The sequence below is a fragment of the Zonotrichia leucophrys genome, chromosome 9 (genome assembly GCF_028769735.1).
Source record: "Zonotrichia leucophrys gambelii isolate GWCS_2022_RI chromosome 9, RI_Zleu_2.0, whole genome shotgun sequence".
Lineage (NCBI taxonomy): Eukaryota > Metazoa > Chordata > Aves > Passeriformes > Passerellidae > Zonotrichia > Zonotrichia leucophrys.
Genome location: NC_088179.1, coordinates 22,834,321 through 22,847,555, shown reverse-complemented (window position 1 = coordinate 22,847,555; position 13,235 = coordinate 22,834,321). Strand labels below are relative to the sequence as shown.

General features: G+C 41.9%; 1 protein-coding gene across 1 annotated transcript in view; it reads right to left on the bottom strand.

Moving 5' to 3' along the window:
* Positions 1–12,782, bottom strand: part of SI (sucrase-isomaltase) — a 47,247-nt gene extending 34,465 nt beyond the window's left edge. The window contains exons 1-7 of the mRNA XM_064720715.1: positions 12,766–12,782; positions 11,054–11,174; positions 9,256–9,329; positions 4,591–4,711; positions 3,823–3,932; positions 2,994–3,145; positions 1,417–1,588 (exon numbers count right to left, since the gene is read on the bottom strand). Coding sequence (XP_064576785.1) covers positions 1,417–1,588; positions 2,994–3,145; positions 3,823–3,932; positions 4,591–4,711; positions 9,256–9,329; positions 11,054–11,174 — 750 coding nt within the window. The 5' untranslated portion in view covers positions 12,766–12,782. The remainder of the gene's footprint in view (positions 1–1,416; positions 1,589–2,993; positions 3,146–3,822; positions 3,933–4,590; positions 4,712–9,255; positions 9,330–11,053; positions 11,175–12,765) is intronic.
* Between the last annotated feature and the right edge of the window lie 453 nt (positions 12,783–13,235).

Below are 13,235 nucleotides of genomic sequence, written 5' to 3'. Positions count from 1 at the left end.
ACAAAATGGGTGTCACCGAAATTGCTTCATAAAGGGACAGCCAGAAAATGATAACAACAAATAACAGCTGACAGACATATTTTATCTTGGAAAGAAGCAGCTGTTAAGCAGAATTTTTCCATAATTTGAGCTCCAAGGATATTGCTGAGGCAGCCTGTCCAGAGGAACTGAACCCTGCCCTCAGCAAAGCCTGTTGTTATTTACTACTATGTTATTTATTCTGATTATTAGTAGAAACTGAAGACTCATCTATTAAGGTTTATCCTCTGGTTTTCCACTGCACAGCAACGTAAAAACCAGGGAACACCCATCACTACCATGGAGCTGTTAGCAACAACACAGTGCCTGAAAAATCTTCATGGAAAAACTCCACAGGCAGAAGTGCTTCAGTGGGCTGAGTTCAGTACTACTGAGTTACATTCAAATATAAATTATGTTAGAACAAGAAACAGGAGGAGAACAAGCTTGTTACCCAGGTATGTAAAAGTGCAAATATCTCCTCTTTTGACCTGAGCTCCTTCCTGTTTTCAAATAACACTAAATTAATAAAATGAAACATTTGTGCCAAATGTTTAGGCAGATATGATGTTTATCAAAAACAATATCTTGGGCTGAATTAAATGGATGAACATCCTGACCTTGTCTCAAATTCAATCCTTCAAGACAGCACTGCTATGCAACCCCTCTGTTTTATGGCAACAGCCTCTAGTAAATCCATAAGAAATGCGGGAATTTTCACCAAATAAGGATACTGATAAAATAGCAAGGAAGTTTTATTTCTCGTGCCAATTCTATTGTTTCAGTAACTTCTGTCAAACCCAAGACTAACTGAATCCTTCTTTTTTTCCTTTCCTTCAGGTGTTTTCTTCTAAATCATAATAATCCATTGTCACAGACATGTTTTATGAAAAATCCTTTCCTTAGGATTTTTCCTCCTGAGAAGCTGAGAGGCCTCAGGAACAAAATGTAAATGTTGATTATCTGCTGCTGTGGAATGCAACAGGTGCATCTGGCATTGGTCTCATGTGGTTGTTTCTAATTAATGGCCAATCACAGTCAGCTGGCTCGGACAGAGAGCCGAGACACAAACCTTTGTTATCATTCCTTCTTATTCTATTCTTAGCTAGCCTTGTGATGAAACCTTTTCTTCTATTCTTTTAGTATAGTTTTAATATAATATATCATAAAATAATAAATCAAGGCTTCTGAAACATGGAGTCAGATCCTCATCTCTTCCCTCATCCAAGAACCCCTGTGAGCACCGTCACAATCCATAACAATTTATTCTCATCCAAACACAGAATCAACTTTCGATCCGCAACAATTAATTTCATTCGGGTGGATTCACGAATGTGCTCCCAGCCAGGTTTGGGTGGCAGAACTGAAAAGACTGAGGGGAAAGAATCCCAGACTCACAGCAGCTGGGGGAGTGTCCCTGCTGAAGAGGGGCCAGGTTCTCCAGTTGACATCGTGCCTGTACTGCTTGTGCACGTGCTCCCCAATGCCGTAGATGTTGCTGCTGGGCAGCCTGATGGAGAGCTGCAGGAACTGGTCAGCGTACTGCAGGGGCCCAATGGTGGTGTCAAACCTGGTGGAAAAGTGCAAAAAAAAAAAAACATAATGAGGAAAAAAGGAAGGGTTTTATAAGGGTTGTTGCAAGGAATGTTTCTGGTCATTTCAGCTGGAGATGGGTGGCAGAGTCAGGTCTCCACACAGATCTTTCAGGTTTTCTTCCAGCTGCTGCTGGAATCAGAACTCTTTTGGGACCTCAAGTGGAACAACTAATGGTGGACAGTCACACGCTTTATGAGAATAATCACGATTTTGGCAGTGAATTGTCATGACATATTCTCCTTCTATAAAAAAACCTCTCTGTTTAAGAGCTGGGGAAAATCAGTGTAAACCTCGTGCAAAGAAATTTATCAAGGATTTATCTCTGCTCTTATCCCATGGTAGCAACAGCTTCCTTTAAGAGCCTCAAATTCAGAGTCCAACATTCGTCATTTTTTTCTTTAGACATTTTTTCACATGTCGTTTTTTCTTTAGACACCCAAATGCAAACACTTTGATGAAATTAAACGAAGGCCTAAGGAAATTTAGACAATATTCCAGAGAATTGTTTCAGTGTGGTCCCTCAGGTGTCTCATCCCCCTCCCTGTACCTGTTTAATCAGTCAGGCACTGCTGACTGCCAAGTCCATCTTCTGTGCCCTCTATAATTGCAAATCAATCACTACAGAGGATTCCAAGCAAGAAAACAATACTAATAAGAGCAAAAAGCAACCCTTAATTAATGAAACTCGAAGCCTTGCTAATCCAAGTGGCCCAGCCCTGTGACAGGTAATCATTCCTGGCTGATTTAATGAGCACCTTCATCTGGCACTTCCCTGCTCTCAGGGCACTTGGACACCTCTGGGTTGGTGCCTTTGGCTTCATTCATTTATTTTTAGAACATGAATGGGATGAGACAATCCAATGTTCAAGTTCATTCAATATTTTACACACAGCCTTACACAACCAGCGGTCCTTGGATAACACAGGTGTAAAGGGCAGCCTGATTTTGGTGGTGATACAAAGGGCAGCCTGATTTTGGTTATTCAGGGCCTCAGCACAAGTGTAGTAAAGAAGATAAAAGGTAAAGGAAGGTTAAAAAAAGGTTAAAAGGTAAAGAAGATAAAAGGCAATCAGGAATTTTCCCACATGGTTTGAAGCACTGGCAGAGTCGCTCAGGCAATAAAAATTCCCCATATTGAGATTTCCCCTGCACTGGGGCAACGTGATCAGAGAGCCACACTGAAACCCTTCAGACAGAGCTTCCCACCTCAGACTTTGCCCCCAAAGTCATCCCAAGAGTCCTTGAGGCACATCCAGCAGTCAAGAAGAAGGAAGAAGTCGAGTCTGTGTCCACGAGGACACCTCACAGGTGGCACCTGGTGTGGCTCTCAGGGAGCCCCAGTGACAGCTGTGTCACCAAGGAAGGCCACCAGGACTTACAGCACTTTGCCATTGCTGGCTCTGGTCACCACGAGGCCGAAGGGGTTCTGCTTCAGCTCCACCTTGTAGCTGGGGTTGGAGGCCTTGGATCCCTGGAAGGGCTTCACGTGCTCGTGAGGGACCTCGAACCTTTTAGTGTTGGGGTCAGTGATCTGCACACATTGACACAACACAAGCGTTGGGCCTTGACAGAATTAGTCCCCAATACAGACATTTTCCAGCATTATCCACAGTTCTGACTCGGGGTATTTCCACCCAGTTCTGACTCAGGGTATTTCCACCCTTATCCCAGTCTCCTCCTCTGCTTTTATTATTATCCACTTCTAACTTTAATTACTCATTTCCAGCCATTTTCTTCAGAATATTTGTCTCTGTGCTTCCCTGGCTCACCAGGAACCCACCACAGGACAAAGTCTCCCCCAGAAGGTTCTCAACCCCACATCCATGGCACAGAGCTTGAGCTCTCCATGGAAAACACAAACCATTGGAAAAGCTAATATTGTCTGTCAAAATGATTGAGAGATGTGATTGGGCCATCAACAAAAAGTAAGTAAATACATTTATCCCCCCCAAATCTTCCTGTGATGAGGACAAATGGTGGATAATAGGAAAGCTGAGCTTTCCAGAGGTCTGGGTGATTTTTCATGCAGAATTCCCAGTGCGCCAAGTCCCCGTTAGCCTGAGGCATTGCAACAGCAGGGATAACAACAAAAAACTTCACTGGGAGCCATGAGAGTGCTCCAGAGGCACCAATCCTACACTCCCTGCACAGGCAGCCCCACATCTGGCAGAGCAAACAGGCCGTGGGGCAGCAGAGGACAAAGCTGACCTTGAAGTGGAAGCGGTTGTTTGTCTGATACTCCGCCGTGAGCAGCACGGTCTGGATGTCATCCCCGAAGAGGGAAGGGGATGGCAGCCTGTCCAACGTGGCCTCAAACCCTTGGGAGACAAACAGGGGGGTGTGTCAGAACCCAGGAAATTCCTCTGGCTGCCCTGGAGGGCTCCTGCCCCTGCCTGAGGGGCTCAGAGACCTTGGCACAGAGCCCAGGACCCCTGTGCCTCTGGTTGAGCCCTTGGAAAAAACAACCACCAACCTTTATATGAAGAATTACGAGACAAGAAAGTTTAAGTAGAAGAATAGTTTGTCACGGGGTGAAAAATAGATTTTTGAGGGTTTTAGAATAGGGGCTTGGGGTCCCAAGATGGAGGAATCTGGGTGTGCCTTGGTCTTTTTCCTTCTTCTTCCAGGCCTTCATCTTCTGGGTGATGGTGGCACTTTTGGATTGGTTTAGAGTAGAAGCTCACTGTCTAACATAGGTGATGGGTATTGGGAAGTTATTGTAAATAGTGTAGATGTAGTTTTTAGTATAAAAAGGTAACACCAGTGTGCCTCAACCCACCTGCCAGACAGATCTCGGCGTGTCAGAGAAAGAATGCAATAAATACGAAACAATAAACATCTTGAGAACCAGAACAGAAGAATTGTGACTCCTTCTTTGACTGCTGGGCTGGGAAAAGAGGCTGGTACGGATCTCAGAGTCACTGTGACCAGCAGAAATCCCGAGATGGGGGAGCCGGGGCCCAGCCCAGAGCTCACCTGCCTGCGTGGACCTCTCGGAGCCGCGCACTTTGTAGCCGTGGTTGGGGGAGAAGTAGCACCAGGGCACGTTGGCATCGCTCTGGGGGCTCCAGCAGCAGCCACGGCGGGAGCAGGTGCTCTGAGCAAGGACAGCGGGCACAGATCAGTGGGGTTACACAAACATACCCACACCAAACCAGTCCAGTGCACATTTCACCCCAAACACCAAATACCTCCAGGATTTCTGCACTCGGGTCAAGCCCTGCTTTGAAAAAAACCCCATGGAGTGAACTCAATAGTGGCACAAAAAACACTAGAAAGGTTTTTTATGGATTCAGAGAAAACTTGCTTATTGGAGATGCAGTCTTTCATAAGGACAAGACAAGATCCACAGGTAAAATAAATATTTTAAAAGAATCATTGAATAATTTTAAATATTTTAAAAGAATTATTCAATTATTGTTCAATAATTATTGAATTATTATATTATTCAATAATATATTGTTATATTATTGAATTATTATTCAATACTTAATGAATTGTTATATTATTCTATTGTTGAATCATATATTAATTATAATATATATTGATTATAATATATTATATTATAATATATATTATATATTATAATATAATACATAATATAGAATTATTTATTATGTTCAATAATCTACATCTCTCTGCTGTGACAGATACAGCAGAGTCTGACTAACAGTCACACACTGGAGAGGGGTTGAAATTTATCATGGGATTAACATGTAATAAACATCTAAAAATGCATAATTAAACATTGTGTATAATATCTACATTTTAATGTAATTTTCCAGTATCAGAAATAGTCAGACTGCTTCTGCATAACCTCAAATTGAGATAAATATATATTTTTTTTTAAAAATAAACCTATTTTTTCAAGCCTCTGTCTCAGTGCAGTGGCACCATGCTTTACACACCCATTCACTAGAAAGCTGGAATTCCTTTGCTCTGCTGTTAGAAATGAACTTGTTCATGCGCTCTGGGTGTGAGGTTTATGTTTGGAGATAAGATTGGGGCAATGAATCACAAAGTTTCCACCCATTTTCTCTCCTCAAACCCCCATTCATTACTTCGGGCAAAGGACAGCGGCAAAACAACTCTCACTGAGGGCAAAGGGTGATTCCATCAGTGACCTCAGGTACCCTGCTCCAAAAGGCACCTTCCAAACCTCACTTTCACCTCTCCACTACCAGAAGCTCTTTCTGCCTTCATCTGAACGTGCAAAAATGCTTTTGTTGTTTGTAATAAATATATAAAATATTCTGCAGCTTGAAATAGGTGGACATGAGCCCAAACCTGCATTGCTGCTGTCCTTGCTTTGGGGTTGGAGAGCCCAGAGTGCTCAGTGCAGGTTAAATTACTTTCAGAGGCTCTGGGCAGATAAAAGATAAGGCAGCTCCAGCCCAGCAATCAGGCAGGTGCTGGAGGAAGCACTGAGGGAGCTCACAAAGCCACAGCCTTGGGAAGCCTCAGGGCATTTATCTGACAGTGGTTTTACAGAGCACAGAAATCACTCAAAACCACCCAAAATAAACCCCAGATTCACCAAACAGGTGAATGTTTTTCCTCTCTGTCATAGAATCATCCCATCAGAAAGCATTTGCTGTCATTTCCATCAGGTTCCGAGCCAAAATTAAGGGCTGGAGGAGAGCTGTAGGGACTCATTTCCCCCTTTGACACACAGAGCCTTTGTAAGGCTGTGAAAAACCCAGGCTCACTTCCCACCTGCCCAGATGCCAGCTGAGAACTCCCCATTTCCCATTTATAAACCAGGGTAAAGGAGAGGAAGCACACAGCTCTCCAAGACTGCAGAGATCTCAGCTTGATCCCCTCACTTCATTTCCTTCATATAGAGGGGAATATCCTGAATATAAGAACAGATTCACTACTCCCATCCTCTTCTCAGACCATCCCATAAAAAGCAGAATAAACTGATTTTCCTAAAACCTGGCACTTCAAGCATCCACATTCCCAGCTTCCTAAGCACCTTCTTCTTCTCCCCAGCTATTTCTCCTGAATACTCCTCAACTATTTTCAGCAGTTCCTTCACAGTCCAGTGATATTTTTCCAGCTGGATCTTACCCTGGCAGATCCCTATTTTTGTGGCATATTGAGCTTTATATCTGCACAAGGAAGTGAACACAGGAGCTGTGCCCGGCACAGGGGAAGGAGCAGAGTTCACCAGAGACACTGGGGAGCCTGCTGTAAAAGCAATCATCTGCTATAAATAACGCTGGGATCCCAGCCTGGGGGCTGTAAAAGCAGCACGATGGATACCAGCACCCAAAGCTTCATTAGGAATTACCCTGGATACAAGGAAGCTGCGTGCACTGGGGTACAGCATGGGCTGAGCACCAAGGGCTCCAAGAGGAGCCTGGCCACGTGCTGAGCTTCGATGTGCATCCACACAGGCCTCCTCCAGCAGGGCATTTTGGGGAGAAAAGCACAGAAACCAAGCCCAAAGCAACAATTCCCCCTTCCCTGAGCTTTCAGAGGTGTCAGCCTGGCCTACTCCAGCTCTGCTCAGTGGAATTCTTGTTTTACTGCTGTGTTCTGCTTGTCTGAGCAGACCTCCAGGCAATTTTCCACAGCAGTGAATAGATCCTGAATATCTTCCTTCTTCCAGCAGCTCTATCTTCACCAACCACATGATCAAATAAAAAATATCTATTTATTTTCTTTTGTTATTTTCTTACTTTCTATCTCTTTTATGCATTTCTTCCTTCCTTATCCTTCCTTTTTCTCCCTGCCTTCCTCTTGTCTTCATTTCTTCCTTCCTTCCTCTCCTCTCCTCTTTTCTCCTCTCCATTTCTTCCTGCCTTCCTCTTTTTTCTCCTCTCTCCATCTCCTCTCTATTTCCTCCTTCCTTTCATTTTCTTTCTTTCTCCTATTTACTTCTCATTTCTGCAATCCCACTCATTTTCTGGCTCCACCCTGGACATCCTCAGTGACCAAGGTACTCAATGCAATCACCAACCCTTGCAGATCAGCTCAGCCAAGCCATTTTCCCCAGCTGCTGTTTACTCTGAAAACCACAACCACAAACCACAAACACAAACCACAACCACAAACCACTGCAGCAGAGTGATGCAGTTTCACAGATTCCTGCATTAGAGGAACCAAATCACTTCCAGGGCAACATGAGCACAAGAGTGAATGGAATCACTGGGATGGGATTCTGGCTTTCCCCATGGACTAAATGTGATCCTGAACCCTGTCAAATCTGCTGCCTGCTCTTCACTAATATTCAGAAATCATTTATTTTACCTCTAAATTCCATATCAGGCACCCTCAGCGTTGCAATCTGCATCTACTTTTCTGCTGGGAGCTGTGATTTGATGGTTTTTAATTCTCTCCCAGCCCCAGCCCTGCAGCTGCAAGCAGAGCAGAGCAGCCCTGCTGCCCTCCCTGCTCGTGGGGTGACCGGTTCAGAGGCAGTAATTACAGATTTAAATGGATTTAAATGATCTGCATGGCTTCTCCTGCAGGGCTCTGCCTCTTCCTGGGCCAGGGAAGGAGCCTGAAGAGGCAAGAACAGGCTGGGATTTGAACCTTTCCTAACCCATCCCCTGCAGGACTTTATTGAGCTACAAATCATAACAAAACCCATGGCAGGAGAGGCTTTAACAACAGCCAGCTCTGGAATTAGGTGGGGATTTCCTCCAGGTTCAAACAGCTGGGTAGCAATTATTATACCTCTGTGAATGACAGAAGTAACCCACATCACACTGGGGGTTTTTTCTCTCCTAAGCTGCCCCTCCCCAGATCAAAGATAGATACCAGGCATCCACCAGAAAACAAGAAAATTCATAATAAATATGAAAATAATAATGATAATAAATAATTAACATTTATAATTTAATTATAATAAATAAATAATAATTATAATAATAAAAATTATAACGATTGTAGTCTTTCAGGAGTAACTATTACAAAAACCTTCTCAATGTGAAAGGGCTGAAAAAATAAAGGGCATCATAAAATCATGGAAGGGTTTGGGTTGGAAGGGACCTCAAATCTCCTCTCATTCCAATTCCTCCCATGGGCAGGGAACCTTCCACCATCCCAGGCTGCTCCAAGGCTCATCCAGCCTGAGACGATGCTTTTCATGGGAATTTTAACTCCAAGATTCTTAAGCCAAAAGGTCTTTTCCATACTCTGCTCTCTCAGACACCCCAACCAGGATGAGGTGAGAAATGAGAATTTGACTCCATGCTCCCAGAAAGCTGATTTATTATATTATGATATATATTATATTAAAAGAAATGATCCAAAGTGGGTCTGAAAGGAAACTCTGACCACACCTTGTAAAATGGCACATCCCAGTAAAGGCCATCACTTCTGAATTATTGTAAATGCCACTTTTTGGCCATCAAACCAAATGAAACCATTCAGAAAAAGTTGTTAAAAACCAAGGGTGACTCTTTTAACTGCTTGATGTCTGACCAATATTTTTGCCACCTCTCCCCAAACCAGAGAAATCAGACCTGCTGTCAATGGGCTGAAATCCTGCAAACACTGGGAAAATCACACATTTAAACAGGTTAAGGAAACACCTGAGCTAGTAGAGACAAATGACATTTCTATAAATAAGCAGGAGGTTTTATGGGATAAAATCTCTTTTCTAGTATTTTCCAGAATGTTACCAACCTGTGTTGCAAGTTCATCTGGGATGCAGTCAATTCTCTGTGCTACTGGTGTATCCTGACATTGTGGGAAAAAGTCTGCCAGGGAAATAAAGGAATGGGTTAATACCACGAAATAAAGGAATGGGTTAATACCAGGAAAATAAAGGAATGGGTTAATACCAGGAAATAAAGGAATGGGTTAATACCAGGAAAATAAAGGAACTGGTTAATACCAGGAAAATAAAGGAATGGGTTAATACCAGGGGAAATAAAGGAATGGGTTAATACCAGGAAAATAAAGGAACTGGTTAATACCAGGGAAATAAAGGAACTGGTTAATACCAGGAAATAAAGGAATGGGTTAATACCAGGGAAATAAAGGAATGGGTTAATACCAGGGGAAATAAAGGAATGGGTTAATACCAGGAAATAAAGGAATGGGTTAATACCAGGGGAAATAAAGGAACTGGTTAATACCAGGAAAATAAAGGAACTGGTTAATACCAGGGAAATAAAGGAATGGGTTAATACCACGAAATAAAGGAATGGGTTAATACCAGGGAAATAAAGGAATGGGTTAATACCAGTGTCTCTAAACTGCAGGAATAACTTGATTCCCTCTAAACTCAGCTCCTGCTGCCTGCTTCCCTAACAATAACAGAGATCCAACTCACTATCAACCATGGCTTCTGTGATTCATTTTTACCTTTGGAAAATGGCACACAATTATTTCAGATATGAAAACTTCATAATCTTCGGGCATAGAGGTAATTTTGATAATTTTATTTCATTAGTCCACTTTTCAGTGACTCCTGTCAATGTGCTCTGCTCCATTGAAAATATGTGCAAAAAATAAAAATGGGAAAAACTTTTCTCTTCTTAAATTGGGCTGTCCTGGTGCTCCTTCCCCTGAGCCAGAGTTTTTAACAGGAACTGGAATTGAAGCAACAGGGAAAAGCATCTTAAAACTCCATTAAAATGCTCCTTTAGATTTCATGTTTGTGGGACTGAATTTAAGGTGGGCAGCTTTAGCTGATTAAAGGGAGCAGTGAAAATTATTTTATGTATTTGGGAACTGTTTGGAGCAAGGACTGTAAAGTGCCCTGGGCTGAGATGGACACACAGCCCCAGATTTGCCTCTTTGCATCAGCTGCACTTGTGCTTTTTGCTCAAAAAAACTCCTGCTCTTGACAGAAACAAGAAAAAAATATGCAGATATGAGTCTGGATGGGCAGTTCTACTAAAACACTGAGGTTTGCCTTCTATAAGCAATAATTTTTATTTTTCTGCCATTTTCACCTCCAAGCTGTTTACTTCAGTCCCTGTGTGTGAATGGAATTACACAGAACTGGACTGGAAGTAAAGCAGGTGCTCGGCATCACAGCCCTGGAACATGAGGGTTTCCTGATTTATCAGTGCCTCAGCAAGAAACACTGGGGGATTTTAGGATTATTATAATATTGCACACAATTTGTCCAGTCCCACACAGGGATCAGGCGGAGATTTTTTTTCAGAATTATCTTTTTTTTTAACACTCCAAAAATTGCGATTATCTGAGCTCCATGCTCCTAAAGAAAGTCCAACCAGCGGGGAGGGGAGAGATAAGAGATTTTTCACGACAATAAACCCTGACTCACACCATTTATTGCATTCATGATAACTGTGATTGTATCACCCACAGCGAGGACCGGCCACCATTCACCTTTGGGTGATGATAAGAGCATTTGGGTACTGATAAGAGCAGGAGCCCTGAGGCAGCTTTTTTGGGATTTTGTTCTTGCAGGGTTTTTGTTCTTGCAGCAGCCAGGGGAAGCTCTCACCTGGAGATTTGACCCCGGGCTCTCCTGTGGCCAGCAGCCCAATGAGGACACAGGCAATGACAGTCACCACGGTGAAGAGGGCAATGAGGGTGAGCTCCAGCCCACTGAATTTCCTGCCCATCTAGGAACCCAGAGAAACTCCATCAGACAAGGAGAAACACGAGCATCAGCTCTAAATTATAATAATCTATATATATTTATATTATATATATAGAATTTATTATATCTATAATATATATATTATTATGTATATAATTATATATATAATATATATATTATATATATTATGTATATAATTATATAATATATTCTATATAATTGTATATATTATATTTCTAAATGTTGCTAATAACATTTATAATTTAATACGTTTTAATTAAAATATGATTTTTAATTAAAATTTTTTTTAAATAAATTTTTCTGGTTGTAAGCCACATCACCTAATCCTGAGGTTTAAATAAAACTCTACTTAAATGCTATGTGCAATAAGTCTCCAGTTCAGGATAATTCGCCCAGTGCAGATTATGAAATTATTACACTCAGAAACGCATTTTGGTCCCTGCAAATCACTGAACACAGAACAATTTACTCCTGCAATTAACCATGAAGTTTCCCACAGGTTACCAAAATTTCTGAAACAGACAATAAAATAAATCTTCTTCCCCTTTTTTCCTTTTCTAAACTTTCTTTTCTCCTATAAAGCAAACACAAGGCAATTCATTTAAAAAGGAGGAACTTGATTGGTTAGAAATATACCTGAGAAAAGCTGGAATAAACCCTGAGGGCGTGTCCAGGACACGTGGGGAAGGCAAGACAGAGATAAATTGCTTTTTTGTGCAGTGGCAGAACAGAGTGTGTACAAGCTCATGGCACAGTGGCTGCTGCTGGAATCACAACTCAAATATGGGAAATAACTCAATGGAGTCAGTGCCTTAGGAATTTGGGAAAACTTCGTGTTTTCCACAGCCTTTTTAAAATATTTTTGGTGAGAAAGGAGTGCTGAGCCAAGGGGGCTGTGCTGGCTCAGAGAACAACCCAGAGCCATCAACACTGAACTGTGCACCAGCAATCAAACTGATTAAAACTAATTAAAACTAATTAAAACGAATCTCAGCAGCCAGATCAATACACACTGGCAGCTACCACTGCATTTAGCTCGTGGTTAAGGGATTTAACCTCATAAAACAGAGTTAAATACAGAGAAATTGGTTCTTTTCAGTTAAGGAAGCATGGGAGCACATGGGCATTGCACTGGCGCATCAGAACACTTTCACATGTTTTAGTGATGACCTGCACAAGTGAAGAATACTTTAGAATGAACTATTTTGTGTGTGAAATAACAGTTTAAATCATTGTGTGCACCGGCTGCCATTTTTAACCCATCACCCTCCCACCATCACAAACTAAAATCCCCTTTTGCGGTGTTGCCCCAGCTGGTATCATCCTAAAACTTAAAAACCATTTTCATTTTTCTGAAAAGCAGGATTTTATTAAAGTTCTTGTCATTAAAGCCTTCTATCTCATTGAATTTCAGTTCTTTCTTCTCCTGGTCTCCCTCCAAACCCTAAAACATTGGAAATAAATCCTTAGAATTTATACATTTAAGTTATGTTATGTGATGAGCGTTCATCAGTGAGGCAAAACTCTCCAGAACCTTGAAATAAATAATAAGCAATAGAATATATATAAAAATAAGAAAATGAGAGCCTTACCTTAACGTTTCTGTGGTTCCTTCATTTGCTGCTCCTGAGTGTGAAGCTCAGCATCAGACCTGGGGCTTTATGAGCTGCTGTTATCAGTTCTCAGCTGTGTTTGCAGAGCCCTGGGCCAATGGCAGGCACAGCCAGAATTACAGGCAGATTACAGACACTCTTTGGACCAAACACTCTTTGGACCTCAATATGAAACATCAGGTTCTGCAAAGGAGTGAAGAGCAGCCATGAAATGCCAGACAGCTCATCCAGTTGCATGGCTGGGTTTTCTTAATCTGTTCTTCTCCCATATCTTTGTTACTTTAACCTTCATGGAACTGTCACGTTCCTCTTGTAATATTTCTGCTTAATCACCACAAGAAGTCATTAAACATTCTCAAATGAGGGAAAGAGCTGTTGAACATGTTGCAGGGGAGAATCTAATTTATGACCATTAAAATTTTTATTGGAATTAACTATAAAAGATTAAT